Source organism: Prunus persica, chromosome G1 (assembly GCF_000346465.2).
Source record: "Prunus persica cultivar Lovell chromosome G1, Prunus_persica_NCBIv2, whole genome shotgun sequence".
In the NCBI taxonomy this organism is placed as follows: domain Eukaryota; kingdom Viridiplantae; phylum Streptophyta; class Magnoliopsida; order Rosales; family Rosaceae; genus Prunus; species Prunus persica.
Genome location: NC_034009.1, coordinates 40,929,496 through 40,945,191, shown reverse-complemented (window position 1 = coordinate 40,945,191; position 15,696 = coordinate 40,929,496). Strand labels below are relative to the sequence as shown.

Here is a 15,696-nt window from a genome sequence, read left to right as displayed (position 1 = left end):
CGTCAATGTAGGAATAATTAATTTTCTGTAATTCAATTAAAATAAATAAATATACTGGAAGTGACATCGAGAATCTTCAGAAGTACAAATGTTGAAATTTTACCTCTGTCTGTTGTTGGGAGCGAAAATGATCAAATGCCATGTTCTTTTAGCCCTGAATCTTTTTGATCCCCTTCACACTCAATTTTTTTTTCTTTCTTTTTTGTAGTAATCAAATACATAAATATGTTCAAATCGATACAAACAAGGTTGCCAAGGACATTAAACTTTTGCATATAAGTTACAGATCAAAGCTTAGCTAGTATGAGCTCTGCAGTACTAGCATCTAAGCATGGAGGCTTGTAACTCTAGTAGTATAGCATATATTTGAGTTGACTTTAACCCTTGTTGTCCTCTAAATATCATCTGGCAAACTAATCTAGTTCGGATCAAAGATTTCTTGCAACCACAAAGGATTCATTAGTGTAGTGGTTAGAGCGAAAGTTCCCTTGAGGTCATAGAGTCGAGTCTTAGTATCCGTATAGTGTGTGTGAATTTAGTATGTTATTGCCCCTCTTAATAGGAAAAATAACTTCTTCTTTTTTCATTTTTTTTTTTAAAAAGGCATGTTTGTTGACCATTTCCTTTGGTTTATTGATTTTAGAAAAATGGTCTGAACCATGCTGCGACTGAAATCACAAAATAGTTTAAAGACCACTCATTTGGACTTTATGAGTGTATACAGTTTAATTATAACTAATATATATTAATTAAGTTTCCATAGTTTAGAGTTTGTAGAATAATTAAGCTCAAAATGTCGCGAGCATGCCGCTACATCTACTTCCATTTATCTAATGATTCTAATCTTGGTCTCTCACCCGACATGATCCATGCCTTTATTTTCCAAGTAAAGTCCAAAAATTCTTGCCCCTCTCAGATTATTTCCACTTCCAATTTTTTTAATTAGAAATGGCCAAATAGGTAGATTCTTAACCTCATCTTAGTACTTAAGTTGGAAGACCCCAAAAAAATAGATATAGGCTTAGTTAAATTGGTTAGAATGAATGTATTCCTGATTCTGCATACAAGTTCGAATCCTCCTTCATGTAATTTAGATTATATTAAATAAAATATCGCTTATATAAAAAAAATATTTAAATAATAATTCACTTAATTAAAGAGTCAATTACAATGAAACATTCAAAATATCACACATGATAATATAGTAAATTAACAATTTTTTATATTAAACAAACTTAAAACAAAAAAAAAACAAAATGAGAACGTGGGTCCTGTTCTCATGGTGTGGAAGACACCTAGACATATTTTCTCTTTCTTAATTCTAAAATGAAATTAAAAACAAAAACAACCAATTGGCACGCAGAGTGTGTAATCAAAAGTAAATTGGGCCTATAAATAAAGAATTTATGTTGCTATTTGAGTCGTTGGGAGAGGCCCGACTTGGAGTTGCCTTACTCACAAGATAGATGAAAGTCCCCTCGATATCATGAACGACACGATAAGTCTGTATTTTCTTTGGGTTAATTGTTTTATTAGTCTTTGAATTTAGACTCGATTTGCATTTGAGTACTTTAATTTCCAAAATAGTTTCCGTGGTCCTTTAACTTCAATTTCATTAGGACAAATGATCATGCCGTTAATTTTGTTAACTTTTCTGTTAAATGCAGGGACAAAATGATATTTTTGTATCAAAATTAATTAAAATATGAATAAAAAAATTAAAGAAATTAAAATTAAACTCTCTCTCTCCCCTTTTATCCCGATTTCTACTCCTCCAAAACTTAAATAAATTTTTTTTGGGTTGATTTTTTATTTGATTTTCTTTTATTGTTATTTTAAAGATATGATTTTTTATTATTATTTTTTGTTTTAATATAAAAATACCATTTTGCTCCTGAATTTAACATAAAAAAGTTAACAAAATTGACGGCAAGACTATTTGTCCTAACGAAAGTGAAGTTAAAGGACCATGAGAACTATTTTGAAAATTGAGGTACTCAAATGCAAATCGAGTTTAAATTCAAGAACTAATAAAATGATTAACCATTTTTGTTTTGTTAAATAAAAAATTATTCAATTGTTTCTTAAATAAACAAGTACAATATTCCATTGCTGTCTTCTTCACGCCATCGATCTCGTCTATGGAATCATTTTGAGTAAAATTCTTTGAACCAGTAACTTAATTATCCACCACTTTTATTTTTGGCAACAGTTCTAGGATTTATTGGTCAACGAGCAAAATTCACCATTTTCAGTAATACTCAAAATATTCTTCTCTTGCAAAGGACCCACTAGTGTAGTGGTTTGAAGTATTTACTCCCTCAGACAAGGTCCTGGGTTCGAGTCCTAGCATCCGTATTGTGTGTGTGAATTTAATATGCTATCGCCCCTTTTCAATAGAAAAAGTCCTCCAAATATATATATATATATATATATATATATTCTCCTCCTACTAAAAGCAAAAACAAAAAATAATATACCTTTTCGTTTGAGATTTTGAGAAGAGTTGCTCTTTAAAAGCATAGTACAAATGAAAGTCGCAAATTATGTTAACGGGGGAAATCTGGGCTATTTCCCTCTCGACAATAAACTTATCCCCCATCGTCTCATCGGTCGACCTTGACCCATGTTATTTTCAGTACATATTCTTTTACTTCTTTTCCCATAAGTCTGAAAGCTTAAAAAAGACTTAAAATATCAAGCTTTGGCAGGCCAATGTACTTCCATTTTATTATAGTCTAAAGAATTGACAAAAGAGTGGTACAATTCGGTAGATTCTCTCTTGATCATGCAAGCATTTGTTTGATAAAAAAAAATGCAAGCATTTGGAGTCAAACAAAAAAAAAAAAACAGTCAGCAAAAACAAAAACAACAACAAACCAACAAAAGGAAATATATATATATATATATATATATTTCTAATAAATTAATTTGGGCAAGTGTATGGCGAGATGTAACCAATCTTCAACTGATCAGATCAAGAATAGTACACTTCTGCTTTTTTATTCTTTTATAAACCCCTCTTCTAAGTTTCCTTGTATTATAAAACTAGAATCGGAAACATTTTATACACTTAAATTACTTGTTGTATGTAAGTGGAATGCAGTCCATAATAATGTGTTTAATACTTTTAATTCATATTTTTACTTACAAAAAACAATATTAAACAATCATACTATCAGTAACTTAAGGGTAGGTATATAGTAAAATTCATATAGTTTATATGCAAACTAATTTTCAAGTAAACGAATAGCCTCCTTTTTTATATCTGTGATCAGACACAAGACTTTAGGTGCATGAGTGAATGCTTTTATCCGTAAGATTAGAGATCGAATCTCGTCTTTTTTGGCTTCTAATTGTGTAAAATGAGTAACTTTATTGACTCAGAACAATTCACCCCAAAATCAGTACACAACCAGCTTATAAACTGGGTTAGCAATTGTAACTAATATTCGGGCAGAAAACAGCTGGCTTAACTACTAATCTAACAACCAAAAACTGATTAACAAACTTAATCTAACACAACCCCACAACTGAATAACATTTGAAAGGTGAGAAAGCTGCCACTTGGAGCACTCTTCTCTTGCCAAATGGGCCAATGACATGAATACAAGTAAACCAGCAACTATCAATTACCCGGCCCCAAAAACCAACATTGTCCACGGGGTTTGAAATCTGGAAATCGACTTTTGAGGCTGTAATAGTCTTCCCATGTTGCATCTTCTTTGGGATGGCGTTGCAAATGAGCTAACACTTCAGTAGCAGCAGCTACATTATTACGTTTAACAATCACTGATTGGAACCCAACTATCTCAATCTTGACAAGTGGTAAGTAAAATAAGTAACTTTATTGACTCAGAACGATTATAAAATAATTTACCCCCAAAAGCATTACAAAACCAGCTTATAAATTGGGTTAGCAATTGTAACTAATATTCGCGCCTAAAACAGCTGGCTTAACTACTAATCTAACAACCCAAAACTGATAAACAAACTAATCTAACAACCCCCACAACTGAATAACAATTGAAAGGTGAGAAGAAGGCTGCCACGTGCACCATTCTTCTCTTGTCAAATGAGTTAATGACATGAATACAACTAAATCAACAATGCCGTATACCAGAAACATATAATTTTTTTTTCCAAATTAGGGACTAATTTTGTCGTAAGTTAAAATATAGTTGGTGCCGGTTATTTTGAGAATGTTACTATTTCCATCTTCTTCTTGATATTTTGAGAATGTTTAGTAACCATGATTTGCACGGAAGTAGCATTGTGATGGCAAATGGTGTGATCCATGCAGCTCATTTGGTCAACTTTTAACAAATCATACGATCACTTTCACGGGTTTGCATATGCAAACAAAAATAGGGATTTATGTATTTCAAAAAGCCACCCTTTCTAAATTATTGTATACAACTTATTCTTAGTTATGACTTGCTTGCACCATTAGTTTATATATTTTACAGTTTAGCATATGCCAATTCCCTTTTTATTGGAACCCTACGTTAGCATTTATATATGTTACTGATCTATCGTAAGCATCTTATCTTATCAGATAATCTAATAAGAGATTATTTTTATACATACATATTATATGTTAGAATTCACCATACGATTTAAGTAAAAACAAACTTGATTACTACATTCATCTTCGCAATTCAAATCACACATTCAAACAAAAATCAACTTTGGTCACTAATTTAAATTCGCAATATCAACCGTATGAAGCAAGAGAATATATTTATATATGTGTGGCTACAAACTACTTATCAAATAATAAAAGGTTGGTTTCCTACTATATGGTTTGAGATATTCTAAATTAATTTAGGATAATAATGATGAAGTTAATTACAGATGTATGAACAGTGCTAATTGACAAAAAAGATTTGTTGAGAGAATATTCTGATCAGATTTATAGTAATTCAACAGAATTTAATATATAAATTGGGAACTTAATTATAGCCTAATTTGATACTTGGTGAACAATATTTATACACTAAATGTTAATGAGAAGAAAATTGTATATACACCCGTTATACGTAAATTTTTCTCTCAACAAAGATATTCCTTATCTTTTATTGTTACGATGAAAGTTCGAGAAGATCTTAAGTCATTTTGAACCCCAACAAAAGATTTCAGGTCATGGATAATGCCCAGATGGAAGGGGCATTCTCATTTAAATTGTGGGTTGTGTGGGTCAGATGGCCTATTTCATGAATCATGATGCAGCTGATTCAGCAGAAGAAAAATTAATAAGAAGAAGACTGGTCACTTGCTATGAATGAGGAACAAGAACTTGTGGTCCTGTACCCCATCTTTGGAGGACAAAGACTAATAACAACTTGAAGGGAAATGTCGATCGAGATCTTTAAAATCAATACATTGTACTAGTATGGTGGGGTATCCTAACATATTTTCGCTAACTTTCATCGTTTATGCCTGAAATGATTTATGGAAATGTATTTATTTAGTAAAAACAAAATTCATATTTCAGTTTCAACAAATTTGTCATGATTCTGGGATTAAAATTAGTAACAATTCACGAGTTTGTGCTCAACATTTTTTTAAGACCCAATAGTCTTTTTTTAGACCCTACACTTATTTTAAATTTGCATTGTCAATTTTATATCAAGTTGCAATTACCATTTGAGTATATGTGGGCAGGGTCAAGACGGAGCGTAGTTGTGCAGGGCCTCTTTTGTGCTATTGAAGGCGAAGCTTGTGGCAACGACTGCTTGGTCAACAATTTAGGGTTCGAACTTGAGACACTACCACGGTTCTATGGGGATTCGAACTTAAGACCATTAATCTGATAAGTCAAAATCCTTTTTCACTGGGCTAGACCCCGTTGGCAACTGTCAACCAATTTTAATAGGTTTAGTTGGGCGTAAAGAGAAAATGAGATGTTGGGTTGGGTTCTTCATGAGTAAGGGTATTTTTGGAACAAATCTTAGGGTCTAAAAAAAATTTGTTGGGTCCAAATAAATTTACCCTATGATTATATACTATCATTGCGCTCTTCAATACAATTTTGAACTCTCTAAAACTTGATATTTATCAAAGAAATAAGATGGTATTATAAGCTTTTCATGTGCTTTAAAACCTATGTGCAGAAACAAAGGGATTCACTCTCCAATTACCTGACCATATGCCCCCAATGTGAGAAGAACTTTGTGACAGAAGTTGACCAACTTTGACCTTAATTTGGAGCTTGGTTGCACCATTTTTAACTCTCCCTCATTACAAAAGCAATAGGAGACGATCGTGTCAAAACTGTGCTGATTGTTGAGACCCAAGCATCTAGTCCAGTGAACTAAGCTTTCAGCTCATGGCACCAGGCAATTCAAACTGCTTGAGGCTGACTGAGATTTGCTTAAAACATGTAACACATCTTAAACATCAGCTCCACAAATTTATAACACAATGACAAGGATCATCAGTAAGTTGAGTTGTAGCAATTCGAGCTGCTTGGCGCTGATCGAAAATTGCTTGAAACTAAGATACCTCTTAACAGCAGCACCACAAATTTATAATGCGACAACAAGGATCATCAAATAAGTTGTCTCATTACCAATTAATCTTCAATAGATTTTGTATGGCCAGCCAAAGGAAGTGCATGAACTTTAGTACCTCCAAATGTTTGTCCAAGAATGACTATAATCTGTAGTTCTTGACCATTTTCTTCACAACGTCAAGTTTCCACCATGCTATCGTATCCTTTGCGAGTCATAATCGGCTTCACCTTCATTATCTGCCTATATCTACTCTCTATACCATATTTTATTCTTCTATGCAGGTCATTATCAAGCAAATTTAATTCTCCAGCTGAATTTAGTGCGTCGCAAACTAACTTATAAGTATACTCCCTAGGTATCGAGCCTCCATCGATCAACTCAGCAAGAAAATCCCGAGCCTCTATAACCCTTCCTGCTTCACAAAAGGCATGAATGATTGGAGTGTAAGAACTTGAAGTGGGCATTCCATGTTTCATATTTTGCATCTTCCGTAACATATCAACCGCCTTATCAATCTCATTAACAGCAGCGTAGTATCTAATAAAGGAATCGTAAGTAACCCGATTGGGGGTACAACCCATTCTGTTCATATCATCAAACAACTCCAAAGCCCTCTCGATCCGGTAGGTTTTGCAACAGCCATTGATCAAAGAATTGTACGTGACAACATCAGGGACAAAGCCTCTGAAAAGCATGTTCCGGAACATGTGGTTTGCTTCCCACATCCGCCTCCTAGTGGCCTTCCTACACCCAGTCTCCAAGCCATATCTACAATAAGAACTAATCAAAATAGTATAAGTGAACACGTCCGGCGGGCATCTAAAGCCCGGCAACTCCATCTGCTCCAACAAAAACCGGGCCTTATTAAAATTCCCAACTCTGCAGAGAGCATAAATAATAGTGTTATAAGCATACACATCAGGTTTACAATGAAACTGCTTCATTCTATAAAAAGCAGCCAATGCATCAGTAACCAGTCCCTCCTCTCCTAGGACTTTTATCAAACACGTAATGGTCTGGGTAGTCACCAGCCCACCACTCCCTCTCTTCGATATTTCTTTAAGAAAATCCCAGAGGGCTTTCAATTTATTCCCTCTAGCCAAAACAACGGCCATATCCCTACAAGTTTGCTCATTGTGAACAAACCCAAAATGGGTTTCGACCCAGTAGAAGAATTCAAGCGCTCTGTCCAATCCCAGCTGAACCTTGTGAAGGTCTCTGTGGGCAGCTGGGCCAAGAACGAGCACGTTGTTATGGAACCTATAAGATTCTTGTCTGAGATTGCGTTGCTTTAATTGAGCGCGGTGTCGAAAGCCATGTTGGCGACCGATGGAGCTTGGGGACTGGAAGAAGAATCTGGGTATGGAGATTAGGACTTGGGAAACTGACTCGGAGATCCATGGCTGAGAGGTGGTGGCTGAGGCAGCGAGCTCGGAATTGAAGGGTTGGTTTTTAAGCATGGCAGTGAGGACTTGGTTCACTACATTGGGTGTGTAATTGCGGGACAGAGGTTTCGAGTGGTTCATGTTTAGGGTTTTTTGTTTTCTTTCTGTGAAAGATCAACTGAGAATCAATAAAGATGCAAAATTGATTTCTGGGTTTGATGAGACGAGGGTTTGGTTAAGCTTGCCTAATTCAGCTTTCGAGTGGTTCATTGTTGGAGCTGTTCTAAGTGCTGGTTGGGGACTTTGGGACTTGGAGGGAAGAGGATGTTGTGTAATTTGAAGATGAAAGATAGGATTTCAGTTGGGCTTTCAGTTTATATGGGTCGGCCCATATAAAGTGGTTTCAAAATTGTTGTCCTTTAATTTTTTGTTTTTTAATAGTAATTCTTGAAAAGGAATCACAAGAAATGCAATAAGCTGTTTGCTTTTGTTTTATAATAAAATTAATGGAACCTGTTTGATGTTTGATGAAGAGGAATGGGTATGATGAATTGGTTAACACGCTTTATAATCTTCTTTTGCTCTTTATATATTGAGACGGAGTAAATGACACACAAATAAAGACTAATCTAAATTCATTAAATTAATAACTCATGATGCATGTCATCAAGCAAAATTCATTTCAAATTTTTTTCCTCACATATTTATGCATGTATAAGTATTGTTTGGCATTGAAGATAGACGGGAAAATAAGTTAAGATTAAGTTAGGTTAAGAGTTCGATTCATTCGTGAACATGCTTCATATTCTCCAAACTCATTATACTTTTTTCCTCACTTACTTATGCACATATACGTATTACTTCTCATACCCAACATCCTTTACACACATTGTGGGTACTTTCTTAATCTTTTTATTATAAGTTTTAATGAAGTCAAGTTTATGGAGGAAAAAGGAGTATTTATAAACCTTTCAAAAGGCAACCTTCTATCTTTATTTTCATTATGTATATAAAAAGAAAGGTCATCCCTTCCCTCCCATTTTCATTCCACAACTACATCCAAGATCAAGTATCAACAAAACCTTTTGACTTGACCTACTTTTTGCCATCTAGTACCAAAAAAACTAAAAACAAAAAACTTCAAGTACTCTTCTTAGTCATGTATGACTAAGAGCTAAGCTTACCCATTAAAGAATTAACCATGTTGGGCTTGCCATAATTACTTAGTAATTAAATACAACAGTAAAAAAACTTTTTACTATAAGCTTTCAAAAGAGCCCGAACCCGGCCCACTCAGCGTCGCATACGGGTCGCGGGGACGACGAGGAGGACGTGGACGTGGGTGAGTCACGGAACGGCGAGAGCAGCGATTTCCGAGACGACAGAGACCACCGGGCCAGCGTCTCAAGGTCCGAAGTGTAGTCGGGTTCGGACTCGGGTACGGGTACCGTTCTAGCTCCGCTCCCCCTTTTGCTATTGCTCGCTGACTTCCGCCTCAGAAGTGGAGACATGAAGCACCCGGCTGAAACGGTGTCGGGTCGTCCGGGTCGCCGGGCAAGGATGTTATCGGGCTGCTCGAATCGCCAGCGCTCTGACCGGGTTCGAGCGGCGGAAGCAGAGCGGAAGGAGCGACTTCGGGTATGGGGCTCCGGTGGCGGCAGGAAGAGTGACCCGGATGGTGGGGGTTTGAGGTTAAGGTGTTTGTGAATATGCGGCTGTGGAGGTGGTGGTAGTGGTTGTTTCTGTTGTTGGGTTTGGATTTTGGGGACGCCAGGTCGGATTTCCCATTTGAATGGGATTGCTCCTGGTTTTGTGAAAGAGTCATCATAATCATCTATTGCCATTTGTTTCATTGTGTTGATATTGGATCATATGGATTTGTATATATATATATATATATATATATATATATAGAGAAGAGTGAGTGTGAGGGGGGTGCCAAGAAAATTGAAAGCTTGGTCCCGGCGGGATTAAAGGCATTAAGTTGGGTGGGTGGGCCATAGGTGTAGATGGGTTCAAATATGCACTTGACTTTAGTTTATAGAATTTGAAATATTGTCCGTGATTGTGAGTTGTTGATACAAACGAGTTCAGTAATGCATTCACTAATGACTATCACTTATACGTACACATTAATCGTAAGTAGGCACAACAAATTATCAATAGTTAACTCTTGTCAATGTGTGCCCTTCAACATTTAATACAAACAAATTCCACAATTTAATAATATATCAACGACTACGAGTCATCCAGATGACCAAAATGCCAAAAGAAAGCATTTCAATCATGGCACAAGGACAAAGCCAAGTGGACTTGGACTATTAGACACATGAATCTTTTAGTCCCATGGCTGCTTGCGTCTTAGACGTGACTTTTGCTCGTTGAGTAGTTAATCTCCACCACCCTATTGAAAGAGTCGTGAAAAGATGTGCTTGGTGCTTGGTTCTTTGCTTTTTAGACGAATCTGGAGGGAAATTTTGTCTCACAAAGATGGGTTTAAAAAACAGAATCATAGCATTGTAAAAAGCTTAAATGTTTTTCAACGGCATTGGTTTTATTAACAATCTTTTTATTCAACAATTTTCATTTGGGAAATTTGAATTTAGGATTTTCCAACAAAATAATAACTAAATGTCAATTTATTTTTCATCCAATTTAGAACAAAGTAGGTGACTCGTTTTTAAAATACTTCACGGGTAAATGGCTAACACTTGTCTCTATTTGAATGAGAGTACAGAATTATTGATGTATGGTAGGTCGTAACACACGGCGTCACGGATTCACAGTTTGCCATGTAAGCTGCCAAGTTTCTTTGATTTTCCTGCTCGTGAATCTAAATAAAATTAGGGTTCCTTCACGGACATTTTGTCCAACAGCAACAAAGATGTAACGCATGTGTCCCCCTATCAAATCCAAGCATGATTTTGACCCCGCAGTCTCTGTCTCATTGCTTTGCAAAATGATGCATATTTCACTAAGGATCAGTTTCATTATGTAAACGTGAAGGGGACTTAATCATGTTGCTTTCAGAAATCATAATCCTCTACAATAACCCCTTATCATGTTTTCCACGTAATGCTCTGCTAATTCCAATTAGCTAAAGCTCTGGTGTTTTGAAAACAAAATAACTAATAAGTGGTTGGTCTATTTCACAAAATAAGTATTTTTTTTCTTCGGAATTTAAGAAACTTTGTTTCTGCAAGATCTAGCAGCATACGGGTCTGCATCCCGGTTCACAAATTTACCTGAAACCACCTAACATTCCTAAGAGAAATCTTCGGGCATGTTACACATAGCTCGCATTACACTGCTGGCAACATCAAGCAGCTGCAAGTACTCGTCAGCACCGTCAACGAGACGCTGCACATAAACAGGAGCAAAAGTAGAAATTTGCCCAAGATAGGCCTACATCATCAGTATATTATGCCCAAAAATGTCAAGGTTGATGTCCAGCATCTGAGAGAACACATCCTTTTTAGGGATCCAGCAGAATATCAGTCCTTTTAATGAATTTCTAATTATTGAACCTAATAATCTAACACATTTGACAAGCCTATAAAATGCAATAATCCGGTCTTACCTTATCTGCTTCACCCATTTTTTTGCATATTCTAGCCTTCTGTTCATCTGATATGTCATCTGATTCAACCACCACCTCAAATAACTACAAGTGACATTGTATTAGTATTACAATCTTACATAAAAGAATAGACCACTAGATTAATTTAAAAGAGCGAAAGTAAAACCTGTGAAAGCATCTGAGAGACTGGATATCCCTCTGCGATTACATTGTTGACTTCCTTGTTTGCCAAATCAAAGTTATCACCCCTGCAGGCAGCAAAAAATGACTCGACAACCTCTTCCGGGATTACCTGAAGAACTCAAATAACAGATATCAGGACAAGGCAGGGATTTGATATAAAACAAAAGTATATCTTGGGCTGTCAAACACATATCTGGATTCATTCTTAAGAGAGGCCATTTCATGTTAAATCCTCAATCTAGGATCAAATACAAATCTCCCATCCTAGGATCACTGTACCTAGGACCCCCAATGTAGTGAGACTAACAATGGGTAATGGCTGGACTCAGAAGAACATAAATGTTCTGCTGTAATAAGTTTCTTCAGTTGCTAACAAACAAGAAAACAGAAATACTGAAAAGTAATGAGACATATACTGGTTATCTTGACAAAAGTTGCTAGAATTTGGGAATACAGGAACCTGCTGAGCAAGGATGCAACTTCAAATCAAAACATACTATTGCCCATTTGTTGCAACTACATAAACTTGTATGCAATGGCATCGAAGGTAACTGCCTGATATAAATAGATAAACAAAATCATCACCAAATTTTCCTCTCTTGTTACTTACCCCAGAGACACTAATCAGCTCCTTCTTAGAAATGGAAGATCCAAATAAGCGCGCAGCTGACTGCAATATTTCAAAAGTACAATTTAGAATTCAAGAATCATACCGTTATCAGTTCAACAATATTCTCATATCATCATACGCAGACCCCAAAAAATATGCATCAAAACAAATATTAAATAAACTTAAAATATGGAGAAATTTTGGGGTGCTAAATTTCAAGAGACAACGATGCATGAAAGCCAAAGCAATTCTCAATGGAATTTCAACTAGCATCATCCTTTATGAAAAATGCATCATCAATTAAGAAGCAAAAAACATACCAAATACTTGACGTAAACAAGCTACCAAACAAATAACCCATTCAACATAGACAGGCACAACAGTAACACATTCTGTTTCTTGCTGGTAGTTATCTCTCGTGTTTTTCAACAAAAGATATATGAACACGAAAAACGAGGCAAATTTTCATTGAATAACCCCCACCTACCTGCAAGTATGTAATAGCCCGACGAAGATCACCTTGTGAGATAGAACTTAGTGTTGACAGAACCTACAATGTAGATCATACATTTTGTATGATGATGTCAGAAACCCAACACTCATGCAAAGATCCCCATTTTCAACAAACCACAATATCTAATCCAAGATTTAGTCATGTACACACTTCTGGATCTAGGTTGAGGCCTTCTTCTTGGCAAATATGCAATACGCGGCTGATCATGATTTCTTCTGAAAGTGGCTTAAACCTAAACTTTGCACATCTTGAAGCAAGTGGCTCTATGATCCTGCAGAAAGACAACCTCATAGATCACCAACTGCAAGGCCTGCTCTTCGCTAATGTAAATGACAATTTACATTTTATGATATAAAACCTTAGAGCATTTCAATGAGCCTTCCTACATAGACATATAAGTATACATTAACAGTTCATAAAGAAGGTATTATCTCAAAATATTGTAACAGGTTTTATCAGGATAACTTTACATTTTATGCGGGACTGAAAATGATCAAGAACTCTAAATTGATTAGTCGGCACTATTAGGATGCATGCAAGTTCCTCCAAACAAACCCAAACTCAACTATATTTTATCACCCCTGCCCCAAATAGAAAATTAAAAAAGAGATTGGGGCTACCATAAATATAAATTTAGCAAAAACATAAAAAGGAATTATATATCGCCAAATTAAACAAAGAAAATAGTAGAGAAGGTGCACCTGCTGATATAATTACATATAAAAAAGAATCTTGTGACTTTGGAGTAGGTTTCCATTGTACGTCTTAGAGCATTCTGCATGGCAGAAAGTAATTGTGAGGGCATTCTTAATACTTTTTAAGGAAAAAAAATAAAATAAAAACACTAGAAATGAACAGATAACAAACATACCTGAGCATCTTCTGTCATTGAATCCGCCTCATCTAGGATAATGATCTTAAATGGTGGACAAGGATAACCCCTGAGGCATTGAAGAAAGGGCAAATATATCTCTAAAAATTGGAAATGGAGAATATAAGAACTGAGCATGAGAATAAGAGTTCTCTGGTACAAGAACATACCCTTGACGTTGAGCAGAACCCACAGCCACAGCAGCAAAATCTTTGATCTTTGTCCGAACAACATTGATCCCACGATCATCACTTGCATTGAGCTCCAACACTCTAGACTTGTAGAGTTCAGGTCTGCAAAAAGATTGTGGTTAAAATCAAAGAAAATTTTCAAAGTAACGTGTATAGTAAATAAATCCCTGTTCTTGAATTTGAACTTTCAGTAAAAGGATATAAATAGTGCTGTAGTTCGTATACTTAATCTTTCCAAATAATATCATTTAATTTAAATACCACAAAACCAAAAACCATAAAAGCCACATCTATAGTGATCAAAGTCCAACCTATATAAACTAAATCCTAGTTTGCCCAGAAAGAATATCGCAGGTACTCAACCAATTGAACATTTCCAAAAGAAGAAAAAGCAATTTGGGATAACAGTTTTTAAGAGTTAAAAGCATATATAGAACCACTGTAATTCTAATAAATGATTGAGCGGGGAGGAGGCAAACCCGAAAAGCTGGTGGGCAATGGCGAGAGCAGTGGTGGTTTTTCCGGTGCCCGGTGGACCGTAGAAGAGCATGTGCGGACACTGAAAAATAGAAAAACCCCAATTAATTCAGATGAATAAACTGATGAACAGGAACAAGAGCAGTAGGGTTTTGGAAAATGAAGCTATATATGTTACATTTGAGGTCTCGAGGGTGTTGGTGAGGACCCGAACCACCTCGTCCTGCTGAGCCACATCTTTCACTTGCTTCGGCCGACTGACAAACCCCACAAAAATAAAATTCAAAATCAACAAATTTTTACCCAAATGTGAATATATTGGAGAGAGAGAGAGAGAGAGAGAGAGAGAGAGAGAGAGTGAGTATCATACTATTTTTCGACCCATGGTTGAGAGCTTTGCACCAGTGGCGCCATTGATCCTCTTTTTCTGCAACGCTCCCGCCTGAAAAATACTCAGTAGGGCTTTTGCCTTTCCCGCTTTGGGAGACGGAGGAGAACAACAAACAAAAGTCTTTTAACTTCGAATTTTCTACTTTTTTCTTTTAATATTCACTAAGTAAATAATAACTAAAGCATAACTACTAAACAAAGTAATTAAAAAAGGGAAATCCATATTATGCTACTTAAAGGGTATAGCCGTGCGGCTCTACTTTTAAAATATTCTATTTTTGGGTATAGCCAGTCGGCTATACTTTTAAAAAAACCTATCCCGACGAAAGTTACCTTGCCGATGCAATTTCGTCGGGAGAGGTTAATTTTTTTAAAATAAAAATAAATTTAGTATGTTTCAAGTAATTAATTATTTTATTTTTAGTAATTAAATAATATATTTTGCCTGATTTAATTAGTTATATTAGTACTTATATTTTAATTTTCCTTTAGTTAATTAGAATTAAATATTTTAATTAACTTTATGAATTATATTACTTAATAAATAGTAATTAAAATTTTCAATTTTTTTAAATAAAATATTTAAATACTAATTATTCACTAAGTAAGTAATAACTAAAATATAACTACTAATTAAAGTAATTAAAAAAGAGAAAAATCCATATTATGGTACTTAAAGGGTATAGCCGCTCGGCTGTACTTTTAAGATATAATATTTTTAGAGGATGGCCGAAATATTGTATTTTGGCGTACAGCCGCGCGGCTGTACGGTTAAAATATTCTATTTTGGGGTGTGTTAATATATTATGGTGTATAGCCGCACGGCTATACTATTTATTAAAAAAATTGCATTAGTTTATACTTTATATATATATTAATTTGCTAGTTTCGACAACTACAAAGCAAATATTGAACAGAGAAAAATTTCACAGTAAATCAATTTGGGAGTTCAATTTTTTCTTCTTCTTTTTTGGTGG

General features: G+C 35.4%; 3 protein-coding genes across 5 annotated transcripts; all 3 read right to left on the bottom strand.

Moving 5' to 3' along the window:
• On the bottom strand, positions 6,023–8,445 carry LOC18792247 (pentatricopeptide repeat-containing protein At1g77405). The gene has a single exon (XM_007227244.2). The coding sequence runs from the start codon at positions 8,042–8,044 to the stop codon at positions 6,695–6,697; it is 1,350 nt and encodes a 449-aa protein (XP_007227306.1). The 5' UTR covers positions 8,045–8,445; the 3' UTR covers positions 6,023–6,694.
• LOC18792397 lies at positions 8,861–9,826 on the bottom strand. The gene has a single exon (XM_007225825.2). It carries the CDS (start codon positions 9,754–9,756, stop codon positions 9,172–9,174), a length of 585 nt encoding a protein of 194 aa, XP_007225887.1. The 5' UTR covers positions 9,757–9,826; the 3' UTR covers positions 8,861–9,171.
• LOC18790688 (replication factor C subunit 2) lies at positions 10,899–14,840 on the bottom strand. Of its 3 annotated transcripts, none has more exons than XM_020554902.1 (12): positions 14,700–14,837; positions 14,508–14,586; positions 14,332–14,411; positions 13,832–13,954; positions 13,662–13,731; positions 13,492–13,565; positions 12,941–13,061; positions 12,764–12,826; positions 12,277–12,336; positions 11,650–11,775; positions 11,484–11,567; positions 10,899–11,263 (listed from the first exon to the last, which is right to left on the bottom strand). In XM_020554902.1, exons 1-12 carry the CDS (start codon positions 14,741–14,743, stop codon positions 11,168–11,170), a joined length of 1,020 nt encoding a protein of 339 aa, XP_020410491.1. In that variant the 5' UTR covers positions 14,744–14,837; the 3' UTR covers positions 10,899–11,167. The 3 variants fall into 3 exon arrangements, with proteins under 3 accessions (XP_020410491.1, XP_020410492.1, XP_020410493.1); XM_020554903.1 differs by lacking the exon at positions 10,899–11,263 and adding an exon at positions 11,271–11,374 and having other exon boundaries at positions 14,700–14,840; XM_020554904.1 differs by lacking the exon at positions 10,899–11,263 and adding an exon at positions 11,271–11,359 and having other exon boundaries at positions 14,700–14,840.